Consider the following 19,666-nt stretch of genomic DNA (forward strand, 5'->3'; position numbering starts at 1 on the left):
CTATAGCTACCTATTCCTTTAAAAAAAAAGTATTTGTTCGATACTATTTAACAACATTCAACATTTAGAAAATAATAATTCGATACAATGGTTTAATATTATATCCCGTGACGGAGACTCTACAAAGATTATTTTATAAATTTTAAAAAAGCTTATATTTTTCATAATGACTAAGTTTTTTGTTTTTGGAAATGCGCTCGATAAAAAATTATTGACTTCCATCTCACCGCGGCCATTCCCTTGATTCAAAGAGTCATTAAATTATAAAGTTCAAGGCTGAACATTATTGCAATTCTGTTTTAATATTAATATAGTATAAATCAATAGATAATACTCGTAATAATGATGATTGTACTAAAAAAAGTGTTCGACATTTATGAACAACAATAACACAATGAAGTAAATAAATAGTATATCCCATAACAGAGACTTCGGAGACTGTTTTAGGAATGTTGCTGTTTATTATTATGGACTCACGATATTTATAGGTCAAAGTTTTAATAATTTATTGGTTACGATGTTTGAATTTTTTAAGCTTAAGTTTATAAGCATTGAATGATTTTTTTTTTGTAAAAATTTGGTTCAATTATACTAGTTACAAAAAAAATAAAAATAATATTGTTTTTTATTTGAATTTATATAGCTTTATGATATAATCGCTTGATAATTATTTATATTCCTATGTTTCAATAATTTCTAGAAAATGATTTTTGGATATCTAATACATTGTGTAAATGTATAAAACAATGTTTTATAAAAATAAATTACTTATGCTACTGTTTGAAAACGATTACTCGTATAGTCGCTTATGGTAAAAATGGTATATTAAAAAATAAATAAAATGCCTACCTTATATTTCATCACAAGTAATACGTAATATGTAAAATTATTTTGTCTCGTACATCAAATTGTTTCGATAAACAGTAAACATTTATTTCTAATTCAACAACTATAACGTATAGTTGACAACGGAAAAATACAAAATATAAACACCTAATATGACATGTTATATTATAGTTTACCGGTAGTATAAGACGCGTATGTCCGCACGTGTGTACGACAGATTTATACGTATCTAGGGGACAATATGGCTAGGCTAGGTAGGCACGACAAACAATTATTACAATACATACAATATTTTTGTTTACAATATTTTAGTGGACAGTATTTCTGAAAGTATATAATTGTAACGATGAATAATATAATATCAATACAAACAATCCTTAGAGGTCAACCTACTCTATAATAATATAATAATGATCTTACATACTAAATATAAAATTATATATAATAACAAAAGAAGTTAGGTAATAAATATATATATATATATATAATAGATCTGACCTGGTCATCAACAGGAAAGAACCACCGCAATATAATCAATTTGAAGCACTGTTTGGTTAATCGATTTGCATATGAAAAATAATAATAATGCACGCCCAAATGCGGTCAGATTACACACCGAGTGTAATAATAGGTATAATATAATACCGAACCGTAAAAATTTCAACCGACTATCCGAACTCGCGTTGACAGTATAATATTAAGTTTTAAGTACACACCGTATGTACGTAAATAATAAAAAAGGTCGAGCGCCAAAAAGAACAATGCACATCGTGTACAAAAACTGCAAAATAAGAAAACAACCGCATCGCTCCGATCACAAACAACGCTAGACGGAATCACCGATGACCCGCGCGTTTCGGAATATAATGGCAGGCGGGTGGTGGCGGCACTAGACAGATGTAGATACCACGGTCAAATTATAATTATTAATTATGATAACTAGTAACAAACGGGTAGAAACCATAGATTTTCGTCACTTTGGCAACCAACGTTTGTGGTTGGCTCTGATATTTCAAATCAATAAAAATAAATTGTTGAAATCCGAGAAATAAATCTTTAGCGGAGTGCTTATTGAAAATTATACAAATTTTTTTGCGATCATCGACCCGTACGGTTTGAGATGTGCTGTTATATATGAGATGCTGGTAAAATCCTATAAAATGTGCTCTCTCGAGATGTTTCCTGGGTAATATAATGTAAGAAGCAGCTATATTAACGTTTCTATCATAATTTCGATGCGAAAAACGAGTTCACCGTAAATTATAACAACAATAGTTGTTGTAAAAACGAAAAAAAAATACATTGTTCGCATCAGTCGGAATCCAAACATCTAATGTTATCAGTTTGTGTTCAATCTCAGCTTGTTCGAACATGGACAATATTGCACGACAAGAGTGAAGAGATTCGTACCCTCCACCCTCTGTGACGTGCGTTGTTATCGTGTGTGTCGCCGTCACGTCACTATCTTTTTTACCGCTTTTGACAACGGCGAGTGATACGACGTTACCGTCGTTACGTAACTAGTTTTTTTTTAGTGTCACCGTTCGGTTTTTTTATCCGTACATGTCGCAATAAAATTTCGCGTGTGTGTCGTTGATTTTTTACCGCAAAACTTCAGGTATCCATACTATTATTTATTCGGTGTTGTTTTTTTACCCGGTCGTTCCTATATCTGCACTGTGACCGGCCAATACATTTTTAATGTCCACCACAGGCCACGTGGTTAGTGTCCAGCGTCGTTGCTGCACCTCTTGAATTCATTTTAGTTGTGCGTGTTTTCTTATGTGCGAGCTTGTGACCCGGTAAAATGTTATATGTCACTCCTGTTCGTGTGGTCTCAAGTCGGCACTATCGTTATCATCATCCATCTAGTCGAGTGCACTGACTCTCCGTGACACGAGTTCAAGTCTAATAGTTACTAATCCGTCATCGTCATCATCATTCTATCATCAAAAACGGGAATTCCAGGTATTGGAGGTTATTCCATTCCACGGTCGACATTTGACTCTGGTCCGATAACGGTATTATAACATTTGCAATTTTATTTGCCGCGATTATCACGTCGTGTAGAATATTTATGTACCGTTTTGTATTTATATTTTAACATTGTATTGATTTTGATGTATACTTTATTTTTTAGTCGCCCTTTACACATATAATCATTTTGTAATATCATTCTCATTTAATACACTTATTAATATTGTAGAACTGGGTTCCTTATAATTAAAATACGGTGTGTTATATTATCATTTTTATCATCTTACATATTATTTAAATTGATCATCTACCGCCTATTATCCGTGCGAGTTGCGGCAAACAACAGCCATGTATCGTAACATTTTTCGCAGCGAAATACAACTAGTCATTAACAGATGAGCTACACGGTGAAACGTCATAAATATTTTCACAAAAATTTCATGAGTAAGAAAATACAGAAGTAAGTCTTACTAATTGATTAGCTACAAACACAATGATTTACCTATACAATAACATCAAACACTACGATAATTATTAATTTCCAATGAAGTACCTATATTATATTGTAAAAAACAATGCGTAGGTATTGGTAATACTATCAGCTTGTTAATTTTTTTTTTTATATAGATGACTATAATACTCAATTATATACAATATTTTACAGTATAATGTGACGTTATATTCATTATTTACACTAAAAGAAACCCAAAAAAACCAAAAACAAATTCATTAATTATTTTTGTTATCGGACGGGACGTCGTGTATAATATATAATATAATTATATAATTTTATATTATACCCTATTGTACAAATGTATTTTTGTTTTTAGATTTCTTTCTGCTTAATGATATCGCATTATTTATATATTTTTTTTTTTCAAGATACCGACTTTATTATGGTTGATAAAATGTAAAATTTAAATAACAATTAGTGTATCAAATACTGTACCTATACATATTTTTAAGAAGATTATTTATTTATTTTTTTTGATATCATAATTTAATATTTGTAGGTTACTCGCTTAATCTGTTATTAACTCAATATAATTTTCGACGATGTCGAGTTCATTAGAAAGTTTTGATCTTTTTCACAATTGTCTCAGCATTAAATTAATGGTTGATGTTTGGGCTACAATAAATGTTATCCAAACTCAACGTTTATAATTATCTACAAAAAATGTTTATTATATATATTTAAAAATAATAATAATTACGAACGTATTTGAACAGGTTAATTACTGTTCTAATATTTTGGTATCGAATCCATTTTAATAAATTAACTGAAGTGATTTTTAAGGTAGGAAAATAATAACTTCTTAGAAAAAGAAATGTGTAAAAAGAAAGTAGAATTACATTACACTTACCTACATTCTCGAACTTTGAAGTTAATTATTGTGTTTGGTAATTCCGTACAATTTTATGTATTGTATTAACATAATCGATATATAGAATATTCTTTCAAAATAAATTATTTAGAAGATTTCCTTAAAAACTTGAGAAATTCCTTTAAAAGGAATTTAAAAGGTTTTATTTTTTATTTTTTTTAGATCCAACATTTTTTGATGTATCAAAAACAGACCAAAATGTAAATTTTTCAGTTATTTTTTTGTCTTTATTAATAGTTGCGTTTCTTGAATCACTTGAATCATTTATATTTTTACATAAATATAACTATATTATTTATGTATTTTGGTTAAATATTCAAAATTTAAGAATAAAAAATCCTAATATAGTAAAGGATAGTTATCAATTATTAGATACAGTTGTAAAGTTAATATTTTTGAGTAGAAAAAATTGTGATTCTGTTTAGAGTAAGTATCTAATTTATAGATATATTATAAAACACTCAACTACTGATGATATATTTGGAAATAGTTTTTATTCTTTATATTCTGAGGGAAATGAGAAATATAATATAACAAAAAAAGAGAAAAAAAATAGAAAAATGCGATTACTATTGAAAGTTATAAGTTGCAATAAGTACAAAGGTTTATGGTGTTTAGACTGGGACGTATTCCAAAAGTCCTATGAGATTTATTAGATAAAATCGTTATTTAGTACCAACAATTCTAATTGTTTATTTATTTATTTTTGTACTTATGTAATAATAATAAAAAAGACAATATTAATGGGACTTATCAATTCCGCCAGTATAGGTACTTAATCATATTCGAAACTAAATTATTTATATTTTGTATTTTTAATCAGTAGAAATTTGCTTCTATAAATTTAAATTAATCAAACAATTTGAATATTTAAATACACTATTATATAATATGTACTAATTTTCTACTTTCTATTTTACCTAGATACCACTTGTTTATTTTTATGCTGAAGATGATTAAAAATTAGAATTAAAAATATAGCATTTGTATTTAGTTTTAACACCAATGGCAATTTTAAATTAATCCATACTCCATTTTTTAGTCATATTCAATTACCATTGATTAGTTCAATAGATGCTATAAATTGTTTTAATTTTAAAATTTAGTTTCTTTGTGTATTTTTCAACTGTGATATTCTTTTAATTTAGTATTTATATTAAGTTCAGTGAATTAAGTGGAGCTAAATAATTATTTTTAATTTTCCGAAAACGTTGAATTTTTAAAAATAAAAAAAATCAGATTATTTTAATACCTTTAAAGTTTTCAATGTTTTTTGATATTTTCTGAGACTCTGGAAATAAAACGGTTTTTCTTACTATATTTTCCAAAATCCTTGTTCTCTAGTATTTTCAATATGAATTGTGATCTTCGGTTTTTTTTTTCTAACCTAACCTCTGTGACATTGTATTTTTCATGTTTTGTTTTTTGATGTGGAGTCGTTTTATTTTTATTTTTTATTTTTGTAATTTAAAGCATTAACAGAAAACAATTTGTGTTTTTAGTGTTTCGGTCAAACGATAAAGAATTGTTTTCAATATGTCAAGTGCTTACATTTTTTCAACTTCAAATGATATAATTAACTATTATATGTAGACGGTTACATAGAAAATACATTACGTGACTGTAGTTATTTTTTCAAATGCTTTACAATGAATTCAAAGCGAAAACCTATCAACGAACAACTACTATACGACATAATATCCGCTATTGTTTTTCCATGTTATTTCTGTTGAGATAATATCTCTCAGATTTTTTTTTTAACGTAATTTTAATGAAATTTTATGAATACATTTTATATATTCAAAATAACTTAAATGTAGTTCCGTGTTTATAACCTAACCCTAACCTTTTTAGTTCTTTGTAAAATATACAGAAAATTAATTTTTATATTATTATGTAGTCGAGAATCAGCTTATTATAAGACGTAAAAGATAAAAAATCTTTAAAGTTGTATAAGGATATATATATTTATATATATTATATACGATACACATGACACATCTTTTTAAAGGGACTGATAAAGAAAGTTTTGATGAAATAAAGGGAAAATTTAAAAAATTTAAGCTTCAAATAAATTTAAAAATAGTTAAAAGTACCTCACGAATGGTCCTGTGTCAGTTAGTGTATTAAAAGACGTCAATTACTGTGCAGTTAAAAGAATATCTAAAGATGGTTTTGCAAGAAAAAAAAAAACTACAGTTATAAAATATGTTTTAATACAAAGTAGTATGACTAAAGTAAGTCATAGAAATAAATCGAGTTTATACAAGATTTAGATTAAAATCTATACAGTTTCTTAACCTTTTTTCATATATTATAAAATAAAATAAGAACCAATAATATTGTTTTAAAATTGGTTATTTTAATTTTTAAATTATAAATAAAATGGTAGGTATGATACAGAAACTGTATAATAGTCTTTATTCTGATTTACGAGTATTTCACGTATGTATTAGTAATTTTTTAATTTATTTTATAATATTCGATTATGTTCTCACATTATATTTTTTTCAATAATTCTATTATTATTATTTTTTCAAAATATAAATGAAATTCCTTCTAAAATATTGTTATCTTAGGTATTTTACAACTATTGTTAAAACTAATATGTGCCTATTAAAATATTACCAATTCTTTTTGAAATTAATTTTTTTTTTTTGAGAAACATTTTCTATGACTTTATATGTGTTTAACTAATGAACACATTGTCTAAATGTGTTATTGGGGAGGCGAACTCTTGTCTATAATATTCTGTACAGAAATATTTTCATTTATATTTTTTAATCTCGAAAATTATTTAAGTAACTTACCACATTATAAAGTAGATGAATACATCAACTGTTTATTGTTTTGTATAATGTATATGTTATGGTGAATGATGTAAAAGTGGTAAAAGACGTCATTCCCCGGTAAATGACATCATTTACCTAAAATTTGGTTAACGTTGTAAATGCAGACATTCTCCGGTTAATGTCGTCAATTACCAGTTTAATTGGAGAATGATGTTTAATACTTTTTTGTCGATGTGAACGATCAGTGATAAGTGTGTAGGTACCGAGTAATCTTCATTAGTTAAAAATATCATGCAGAAGTAGATAGATAAACGAAAATCCCAACTAGCAATAACGTCGATAACCCGAGTAATAATATGAGATAATCTTTTAGTTTATTAGGTAGTATGGACGGGCATATTATAACAAGTTGTATTTACTACAAATGCGTGTTTTATAATATTATTTGTAAAAATTAGTGTATTAGTTGTGGTATTAAAAAATGTGCTTCAATGCAGCGGAAATATTGTGCAGTTCAAAATATCATGGTAACCAAAATTATACAAATAAATAATTTGTAATATGCACGTATTTTATTATTTTTAGTTAACCTATTATTCCATTAAAATAAATGCCTAAAATAAAAAAATGAAACATCCACCAACAATAAATCATTATTATAAATAGTACCTATACTAAAAAAATTAGTGTATTATTTGAGATTTTTCATCATTTACCAATAGTTTTGGTTAATGACATCAATGACCGGTGAAAGATGTATATTTGAATTTAAAATCTGGTTTTTTACATAATTTACCTACATAATTGAATCATTTTGGTAAAAGACGTCATTCACCGGAGAATGACGACATTCACCAATATTCATCTTTCACCGTAACATATAAATTGTTAAGAATATCACCCGTAATTTTTCATGTTATTTCCATTTTAATATGTTTTTATATTATTTCGTTACATACAGTCAATTTATTAATGATTATATTCTTAGTCATTATCGCATACCATTGATGCAATGTAAGTAGGTAACAGAATGTCCATGTTGTTCACGATTCTTTAACTCTTGTCAAAAAATAATATATCTGTTTCGTTGTACTCTAGCTCAAATATTTATTTGCACAAACCGGGCAAACCTTATTTTTGCATTACAAACTTCGGTTATGTAGCGCCCTCGATAAATTGCGTCATAGAAAGCCGATCAATTAAAGTTTAGGAAAAAATAAATCAGGTATATGCGTTAGGAATTTAGGAATGAAAAAAATAATTATTAATCTATATGAAAATTTAAACTCGATATTAATTTCGTGCGTGATAATGGTTTATGAATATTATATTTTTAAGCTTTCTACCAAAATACTGTTGAAGGGTAGGTTGACTTTAATTATTTTCACATCAGAAATATTGTAGGTTCTGATCATGTATGTATAGCCGTATAGGTCAAGTATTGCACTTAACTCGAGGTTCGCTATTTAATTATAATATTGATTTTTATTGATATCATACGTAAAACATAATTTTTTACACGTTATCAATAGGTCCTAAAAAATTAATAAAACGGTGATCAACGATGCAATTAAATTTTTCTACCGTAAAACTTTTTAGAACAATTAAAAGTTGTTTTAGCTTTGTCACTAATGATAATATTATATTTAACGTTACATAGTAATATATACTGTTAACCTTCATTGTATAGTCTTTTTATCCAATTTATTTCATGGTAGTTATAATCTCAATTTTACTTTAAAGAAAAATTAAATTATTACCTGTTCAACTCGCAAATAGTATAAAAGTACCACTTTATCATCGTACAAGTAATTTCAAACTACAATACTATATCATTATATTCTTAATATACATCTCATTATTGTGCATTATTAATATAACTTTATATATATATATATATATATTATGGAAAATTGGATATTTATTATCATACTCTTGTAATTTGTTTATAAATTAATTTTTTTCAGCAAAGAACATAATCACTTTTAAACAATATTCACCGAGTTGTTTTATAAAAATCAATACTAATGCTTGAAATTACAAGATTTGCCAAACTTTTAATTAGAAGAATTAATTTTTGATGTTAAAAAATGTGTTTTCAAACGTATGTTATCGAAAATAATAATGAAATTATAATAATTTATTTAGATGATTAATTAAATGAAAATATTGAATTTAAATACAAGATAATCATATACAAATCTAACTAGGGATTAATTAAATAATTATTTTATAGATTTTACTTATTACACTGAATTATTTAAACTATTAAAATTTATTTCGCACTCAAATACAGCTATACCTAATTAATTTTTATATCTAGGTGTCGTGTGATCTTAGGTTAATTCTAGTTTAAGGTTTTTTTTAATTTCTTTTTTTTTAATGAATTAACACTGAATTAACCTGAAAAATTACTTAGCTAAGCCGTATATTATTTTTGCATTCAGTAATTTTATTTATGATTAACATTCAAAAACAATAATTTTATTGAGAGTTATATATATATATATATAATTAAAAAAATTAATGATTTCATATAGAAACGATTTATAGAAAAGAAAAATTTACGTTATTCACTTAAGCAAAGTAAAAATAATCATCAATAAAACTACTAGATTTATTGTATGAATTTTACCTAATTTGAAAAATTCTAATTTTATATTATATAAATAATGTAATTTACTAGATATCAATAAACGTATTGATAAATAAACCATGCAATTAGCTTTTATACATAAAAATGTTTACCGACATAAAAACATAATAATTATAAACATTTTTATTGTACCAAAATCGTGAAATAATGTTTTTTAGATATTTAGAAATAAATATAAATCATAGTTATACTAACTTTAATCTTTTTACACGTTATATTATATAAAGGTTAGATTAGTCATTGATCTATGGATCTATTTTATTTTTTGTTAATATATACCAATGTATAGATGTTAAATAACACATCCTTTTAAATTTTGGTATAATATAACTTTACGGTATAACACTTGTTATTTATTTCTTGGTAATTAGCATTTGCTCATTTTATTTTTTTATTTTTTGATTTAGTTGTAATAATCGTAGTTACCATTATTTCGATTTATTTATATATTTTATTCTTTATATTCAATATTTAATTTTAGAATTTAATACCTTAAACAGGATATGCTTGTAATTTGTAGTTGTCTCATATTGATGTACAAATTCAATATATTATTATTATTATTATTAAAGTGAAGGTGCAAAGATGATGTAGCTATTCAGCCTGTCTAGGACACTATAAAGTCGTAATTTTATATTTAGTATTCAGCATCTAAATGAACTCCAACTAATAAGTGATAACGGTAACAAATACCCGTAGTCATCATATCAGTTAGTTAAAGCGCTGTTAAAATAAATCATGTTATAACGAATTATGATTCATCTGTATAACAAAAAAAACATGTATATAAGACATTTAATTTGTAAATATATACCTCAATAGATGAACAAATTAAAGACAAAAGTTAATTTGAGTTAGATAATTAAGTCATAATCATGAAAATTATGTTATAAATGTCAGTAATTATTTATTAATATTTTTAAACATAACATGTTTAGTTAATATCAGTAAGAAAGTACATAGATATTTGTGTATTTCAAATTATTTAATCAAGAAATGTTTAGTTGTTCGTTTGTATTAAAAGTATTATAAGAATCTAATTGTGTAACGAAATCAACATTTACTTAACACTTGGTATTTGAATTATAATTTACTAAATTCAATAGCTCAAAGTGAAATTATTGACGTGCTAATCTTAATACAAATAAGTATCCACATTTTTTATTGTCAATTAAATTATTTGTAATAGAGCGATTTACGTAAATAAGAATACATCCCAATTATTATACAAAATTGATTAATTGTAGACTAACAAAATATAAAAGCATATAATATAGGTGCATAGATACTTTGTATGTTTATATATATACATAAACATTCTACTTAATATATAATATTTTATATCAGATTAAATCAAATATCGATTTAGTTTATTTTTCATATTTAGAGGTTAATATTTATATACGTGTTAGAATCACGAAGCATTTGAGTTTAAAAAGCGAATTTGTATAATAAGTAGTCAACTTTTTGATTACGCTTACAGTAGTGAAAATAAATCGTTACCGTAAACATATGCAATGCCCCGACGATTCGCTTAAGGAAATCGGCAGTTACAAGGGCCGGAATGCTGAGTTCAAACTTCGTACCACGGAACCCGGAGAAAGCCCCGTCGGGCCTGCTTGCTAATAACTTCCCGACGGTCGGATGACGCGTGACTGCGAGTGTTCAAAGAGGACCCGCGCTCATCTGTGGTTACGTCGCAGTGGTTACAGGAGTAACGCCTTAGTAGAAAGGGTTTGATTCGAGCGGGAAACCGCCATGCCCTGGTCGTGGCAGCAGCTAATTATGACGTGCAAGCAAAGGTGACGCCCTGGGCGAGTTTTCGGGGTGCTTGGTGGTTATAGGGAGCTCGCCCTGAACTCTTGCCTGGACGAGGTAACTCCACGATTATACAAAGCGGTGGAGTATCGCTGGGATAAAATCCAGGTGGATTCGTCAGACCCCGTCACAAACGAAATGACGTGCTTATTGCAGTTATGAAATGTATACACAAACTCGATTTAGGTATTTGTTTTTATACGGTTGTTTTTTTTTTTTCATTAAAAAAAAATATATAATGCTCGATCTCGGAAAAAAGAGATGTCAGCGTCAGGTTAGGTTATAAATAAAATCGTTAAATGATTTCTTTGTCAAAAGTTTCGTGGATTTTAAGACAAGCTATATCATAATACATAACATTTCAACGCCTGTACGCCTGTATGTACGCGCGCATAATAAAATATTTAAAATTATGATGTGCGAACAGTCGTGTACTGGTGTACTGGTACAAAAGTATAATCATAATAAGTTCTTACTAAAAGAAAAAAAATACGATTCAACGTTAACGTCTAATCTCAAAAGCGTACTGTGCGATTTCATGTAACACCACACTATAACTAATGCTCCATAATGCTTCTAAATACAAATTAATATATTTTAAGTTATAACTTTTTGAATGATGACTTTGTAAATTTAATTTTAAACTTATTTTTCATTTACATTAAAGAAGTTTTAAATACATTCATTTTACTTTAAATTGGTTAACCTAATAAGTTAAATTAATTAAAAAGATAAATAAATAAATATATTCTCATTTAGTATTAAAATAAGTGACACTTATCACTTGAGTAATATTTTAATATACCAAAGATTCTAAAATGTCATAAAATGTATTATGTTTATGAAAAATAAAAAAAAAATGACAAAATATATTTAATTTTTAGATTTAAAATTATTGTGGAACTACAGTAGACACTTCTTACTACAATAAAAATTGTGATAGAAATATATTGCATATAAATACATAATATTATATCTCTAATAAGTGTATCATAAGTTAATTTGCATATATTATAATAATATAATTAGTCAGTGTGACTATCTAGTTATAATTTATAACTCCGTGAAACATGTTATTATAAAACTAATTAGAAATTATTCGGAATATATTTCAATACTTCTAGAAAGGTAAACGTTGAAGTGAAATACTCTTACACTAATTTTACCTAACGAAAGTTGATGCATAATATGTTTCTGTATTTTAGAACAAGTAAAATTTGTATAAGTATATAGACTGAGGAATTATCATTCAAAATTAAATGTGCTTATTCTATGTGTTTTTCGACGTTTACAATTTTGAATTAGCAAAAAAAAAAAAAAAAATAACTTAGACATTATAAAAAATAGAAAAAATATTTATATAAATTGATAAGTACTAGTGAAAATATACCAAATTAAGAGTAAAGAGGTTTAGACCAATCAATCGTAGCAAATAATAAAGTATACTATAAAAAATACCCCTATAATATCATTGTGGAAAATTAGCAATGAATTTAAAACACGTATAAGACGTATTATGGTATAGCATTAACCAAAATATTATGATTATAATAAATATGGTATATTATATACCAATAATATATTAACTCTATGAGTGACTAATGTTTTCTGTAAATTATTAGTTATCAATATGATTAATTTGTTATTTTTATCCATAAATAAAAATATCAAACCAATGAATCGAGTCAATGAGCTTAAATTAATTTAACTTTGTATCAGTGATTGCAATAGACTATACTACGATGAAAATAAATCGATTAATATTGCATATACCAAGTATATAATATGTTAGCAATATTATCATTTAAATTTGTAAAATTAATTCAAATTCCCTAATTAATGGCCGTTATAAAAATAGTACAATACAATCAATAAATATGTTTGGAGTTTTAATTTCCAACACAATATAAAAAAATAAAGGGGTGCTAGTTAAAATTAAGGTGTACTGTTAAATATGTCGTTTAAAGGATATAATGTGAAGTGTGAACTAATCGAATGTTTTGTCAGGAAATCCACATTGAAGTAAAATAGGGGAGTGGTTTGTTCATACCTTTACTCTTTAAGTAAAAACAGTTCAATACGTCACTGCACAAATTATGTTATGTATATTATTTGTCGGCAGTACCCTTTTGCGAGACCGGTGACATATTAAGTAACTCGAAATATGCTTATACTGAACACGACTCGGTTTTTGTACCGTGTTCGATTTGGTTGGATAAAATCAACACAGTACAATTATTTAAGTGGATACGCATCAACCCCGCCACTGACTTTATAGTGTTACCTATTTTTGTTATTATAATATTGTTATTGCTGTCTTAATTATCGAATGACTTACCGCGATTATGCGCAAGATCAACGTGTTTTGCTGATAGTCGTATTCGAGTCCAAAATTTATTTGGCCCACCTTCTCGGATGGCACAGCCGGCGGCTCTTTGTTCAACTCGATCAGAGATTGACAGCGATCGTGCTGAAATTACAATACCATTTTTATCAATATTAATGTTATTTATTCAATTTCTTAAAGATTAAATTACTAATATATTATATACGGTAGTAATGAATTTCAAAGCAAAAATTCCATCTCCCTTTAACCATTAATAATGTATTTTTAAAATTATGAATTTTTTAATGTACTGAATAATCATAAGTTATCTACAATTTTTTTTTCTATCATTTTCAATTTTCACTTAAAATAATGACTATTATTAGTTATCTACTGAACTTTTACGCATCTAATCTAAATCAAAATTCAATCGAATAATCTTTCAATTGTTCGACGTCATGTACTAGGAATAATAATTATGGTTATTAATAAAGGGTTGTATATAAAAATTGTTGAGTTTATGAAATATTTAATCAATGGAAAAATAATACTTATTAACATTTGACAATTTTCACAATCTTTATAATTTTAATAAATTATTATAACTCCAATATCTTTAATGTTCAAAGTACCTATCATAGGTTCATATAGTACTATCTTCTAACTTTATACTTTAATTATTAACTATTTTTGTCATTCCTTATTAATTACTTTTAAGTCAGAAGCTACTCATCAATATTTTGATTTAATAATATCAGCGTTTAAAAAAAAAAATCAATTTTTTTAATTTAAATAAAAAAAAAATAATAAGATAAAAATAATAGAAATTTTAAATAATTTTAAATTTTTAAATAATATATAAAAAAAAAAAAAAAAAACAATACTTAAATATGGATTCATTATTAAAGGGAAATCGAGGTTGAAAATGTTTGGTAAAATCCTAAATAGGTATAAGAGCGTATTATATTGTATTCATTGTATACCAAACTCTAGATAAATTTATCGTTATAAGATATATGATGTGATAGTAACGGGAAAAAAGATAAATATAATCATGATAAGATTTATTCATAGTGTTCAGTGCATTAATAATATTAATACATTTTAAATCTAGATCTAGATTACAAGATGTCAAATACTCATTTATAAAAACTAAAATAATATATTAAATAATTTATTTTTACATGATAAATATGTTAAAAACTAAAAAGTGACCAACTTTGAAAAATTAAAATGTTATAATTAAAATTTGAAAAAAAGTATTTTGACAATAATTATTATAAGGCAAGATTTTAATATTTGATTTTTTATACTTCTTTAAAAAAAAAAAAAAAAACTTTTACTTTAATTATTATTATTATTATTATTATTATTATTATTATTATTACCTATTTTCGCTACAATTCGTATATGTATTTGGTTTATTCTTCATATTAATGCAATAGTATATTTAAGTACTTATTTTTGAACATAAAAGTCTAAAATACGGTTTTCAAACGAATTTATTCACCTTGTTTGGAACTTCAAGAGTTTGGTGGGTATAACCCGTATGGTTGTTAATACGAGTACATGGATGCAAGATGTAAAAAACCGTAGTGTACTTATGATTTATGAACACTAACTTTTTGTTATATCATAAACGCTCTTTGTAGTGAAATGTGTTGTATTAGATAAATAAAATATTAGGTAAATAAATTATATTGTTTCTAAAGTATCTAATAAAATACCTTTCATTTGCTTACTCATCAATTTATAATCACGCCTTATGGAAAACTTTTGAGGAGATAAGTAAAAATGTTCAAAATTATTTTCTGGTTTAATGATATAAAAGGATAAAACAGGTTGATCTAACGTTCAAATACTATGTTTAAAACTGCGTATTTGAATCAATTTGTTGAATTTATGCTCGATTTCAGCTGTTAAAAAAATGTTTTAACTTGCCAAAACTATTATATAGCCACAAAAAATAATCATGGAAACAATTTTATATATATAATGAATACAATTAAAAGTTTCTTTGACGAATAATTACCATGGCGATGAGTAGTTAATATATTATATATATATATATATATATATATATATATATATCTAATTTGCAAGATCAATACAATTATTATTATTTTTCAACCAATGCCGTTTTAAATATCAAGATTTAAGAATGCTTTAATAATATTTGAATATTTTTGAAATACTAGAAACAATGTTTTAAACAATATATTCGTTACAATGTTAAACATTATTTGATTCAAATACTTGAAGAAAAAATTGTACTCTTACATGGTTACGTTTGACCGCACTTGCTTTTAATTGAAAGAGCATTACGAGAGTGTCAGTTTTATAAAATAAATATTGTTATTTATATTTAACGTGTCAGATTTTAAATTTAAAATCATACTTAAAATAAATCATAATTTTATGGTCGTATTAAAATACGAGTAATATATGAGTATTGTAATATAGGTAGTACACTATAAAAATATACTTCACAAAAACACCTGGCCGACCTCTGTTTAGTTAGCGTTAAATGTTGCTAGTCGTTGAATAGGTCACTGTAATAGTCAAAATATATCAAATTTGAAAATAATAATAAATCATTATTCATTACATTCGAAAAATGATTTTGAATAGTATGGGAATGTCAGTAAATATTTCAAAGAATATACAGTAGAATCATATACAGTAGAATCTCTTTGTAGCAGAATCATAAGAAAATTAAAATATATTAATAATTATATATTTATATTATATTGAGATTATTCCTTATAAGTAATGCTGTTACATGTAACGTGGAATCGACATTGAAGTTGAGTAAAATTGACAAAGTTGAAAATACTGGAATTTCAATATTACTTTATGTGATACATTTATAGTCTTATATTTAATTACATAAATATATAAAAACCACTGTTGATGAATCATTAGACTAAAGTCTGCATTTAAAAAAAAATATATATATTATATAATATATATACATTAAAAAAAAAAATGGAATGCTTTAATAGATACATTAGGGGCAATACTCTTATTTTTTTATTCGACTCTATGTTTTAAATACATAAACAGTATTTTTCCCTGTTCCAATTAACTCTCTTTCAATGAGTAATTGTAACGAGTATCCATTCTTAGTTTGAATTTTTGCACATTACACTATAAAAAATATATAAAGAAAATAATCGAATAATATATTGATAACAATAATAAATAGAGTATGCAAAACTAGCAAGTATTTTTACGATCGGTAACTTAAGCTACATTAATAATATAATATAGGCCAGCCGACCGGCAAAAAAGTAATTTCCAGCACTCCAAATCACTATACTGATGAATATCGTTATACAAAGATCACGAATTCTTTCACGGTGTACCGTTTTGTAGCTGATAAGTGCCGACCGATTAACAACTGCGATGGATATCACCAGACTTCTGCCGAGACACACGGCTCACGAACCCTTTCGTGTGTGTATGACGACGCTATTCACCATAATATCAGGCATTAATTATACCGAGTCGTCTAAATATCACTGGCATCAAACAACAATGAGGAACCAGCTGAGATATTTTGATTCGTGAGTGATCCATTTATTAAATGTGTCTATATGATCGTTATATATCATATAATCTAACTATTGTAAAATTTATACTGTAGTTGAGTAAAAAAATGTATAAAGAATAATTTAGAAATGTATTTATTAAATAATTACCTATGTTTTATTAAATGTTATATTATGTTAAATATTTGTGATGTATTAATACATTTTAAGATAATATTTTAAAGAATAAGTAACACAATACAAAAACACTGAATTCTATTTCGTATTTTTATTATTTATAGTTTTATACACAGGAAACAATCTATTTTCGACTGTAGCATATTATTTTTCAATTTTTAATACTATAGCTATTTTTGAGAAACATTCGTAGTACTTCTTTATGATAGCGAATACTTGTATAACATTATTGTATTCGAAGTTGAATGGTTTTATGAAACTAATTAATTATAACGTTTTATTTACGATAAAATTATAACAATTCACTGTTATGTTAATAAAATATTTTAGTTTCTTAACATTGCATTGTGTAAAGTGAATATAATTATATTATATCATGTATATTCTAATATTGAAAAGTTTCTATATTATAATAAAATAATTAAATCATTGTTTTTAGTATTTAACAAAACAAAATAAATTTAAAAATGTCAAATTAATATAAATAGCTAAAATGAAATAGTCAAAATATTTTGAAAATGATATTATGTCAAGAAAATCATATTATAAATATTTGAAAAATATGTCAAGTTCCAACTGTTGTTTATATTTTAGTTACCACAAAATACCAAAGTTAATCTTTTTGATAGCTGGTGATGTATTTATATAATCCCATTTTTATGTAAAAGTATTTTTGGTTTTAAATAATATGGGGAATTTCGTTTTTTGAATTCCTCAAGTTACAACTAGATCCTATTCGCTACCAGATACCACCCTTAAAATTAAGTATTGAAATAATTTTTATTTTTCCAAAGGTTATATCACACCAAAAAAAATAAATATTATTATAATAACAATAAATAAATAAAAATAACAAAAAAAAAATAAATAGTTTCAATTTTTGATATTACAGTAAGATATTAGTACTATCACGATAAATAATAATTAATATACAAATATATACTATTTATACATATTTTAGATGATTCTATGGACATTGTTCTGCCCAAAATAGTTCTTTTAGTTTTCCCAAACTTTTCAGTTTTTCAAACAACTTTTCCAATTTTCCTTTCTGTAAAAACTTTTTTTGAACTATTTCAAACATTTTTTTTTTTTTTAATTTACCTAATCGGACCGATTGAAATCTGTACTTTATTCTTTATATCCCAATTGGACCATCTATCTACAAGTTATGCACACATCATCGAATAATATTTTACATTTATATATTTATAGATTATTAAAATTTTGAACTTAAATTTATTGTGTTTTAGGTTTTTATTTGGCAATTATTTGTTTTATTATGGTGATAAATTATTCTGGTTGATATCAATTTTACATGTTTGTTAAAATCCTTACTCCATCTCTCCAAAAAAAACCTTTTGTTCTTGCCAAAAGAGAAAAACATAATGTTATTAATATGTCCTGATATTGAAGTTTATTTATTTATATCATAAAATAATTTTAAATGATGATTTAAGATATTTTTGGTTTAAAAAAAAAAATGTTGAATTTTTTTATTACGCAATTTTTTTTTTTTTTTTTTTGGACTTTCACATATAATACTTACATAAGATATATTTATGTCAAAGAAAAAATATATTAATATTTTTAAAATGGAGAAATGAGTAAATACAGATGTACAATAATAAATTTTAACTATTGATTTACCGTAAGACAAATTTAGTAATAACGAAGTCGAAAATCGAAACCTTTTAACTACTTCAAAATTATACATACAATTTTAATATAATTTACTTACCTCACTTGTAAGGGGATTGCCTGTGGAACCAATATATTATATAAACAGTATGGTTTATTCAATCCTCTAAAATTAATTAAGATATTGAAAGTTCATATTGCATTGAGCTGTGAAAGTCACACAGCTAAACACTTATAGGTTTATAATATATATTGTTTCACTTAAAGTCGCTATTTTATCGTAATATTCCAAAATATAAGATCGCAAGTTTTCAACCGGTTATATGGCATTTTTCTAAAAACGTGAATTTATAAATTAATAAAAATTTATCAAATTAAACTTTTTTTTAATGATGACTTAATGAGTACTAAAATTTCTACAACCACACGAGTGGTATACTTGTAATAGTAGTATATTCGGATTATCCACGAACTACCCACTTGTGAACAGAGTC

General features: G+C 25.4%; 1 protein-coding gene across 2 annotated transcripts in view; it reads right to left on the reverse strand.

Annotated features, from left to right (window-relative positions):
- Window positions 1-19,666, reverse strand: part of LOC112602412 (synaptotagmin-7) — a 186,419-nt gene that overhangs the window by 54,672 nt on the left and 112,081 nt on the right. For both annotated transcript variants that reach the window (XM_025350477.1, XM_025350476.1), the window contains exon 4: window positions 13,813-13,944. In XM_025350477.1, the coding sequence (XP_025206262.1) occupies window positions 13,813-13,944 (132 nt within the window). The remainder of the gene's footprint in view (window positions 1-13,812; window positions 13,945-19,666) is intronic.

Source organism: Melanaphis sacchari, unplaced genomic scaffold, assembly GCF_002803265.2.
Source record: "Melanaphis sacchari strain LSU unplaced genomic scaffold, SCAv2.0 Contig88_pilon_pilon, whole genome shotgun sequence".
In the NCBI taxonomy this organism is placed as follows: Eukaryota; Metazoa; Arthropoda; class Insecta; order Hemiptera; family Aphididae; genus Melanaphis; species Melanaphis sacchari.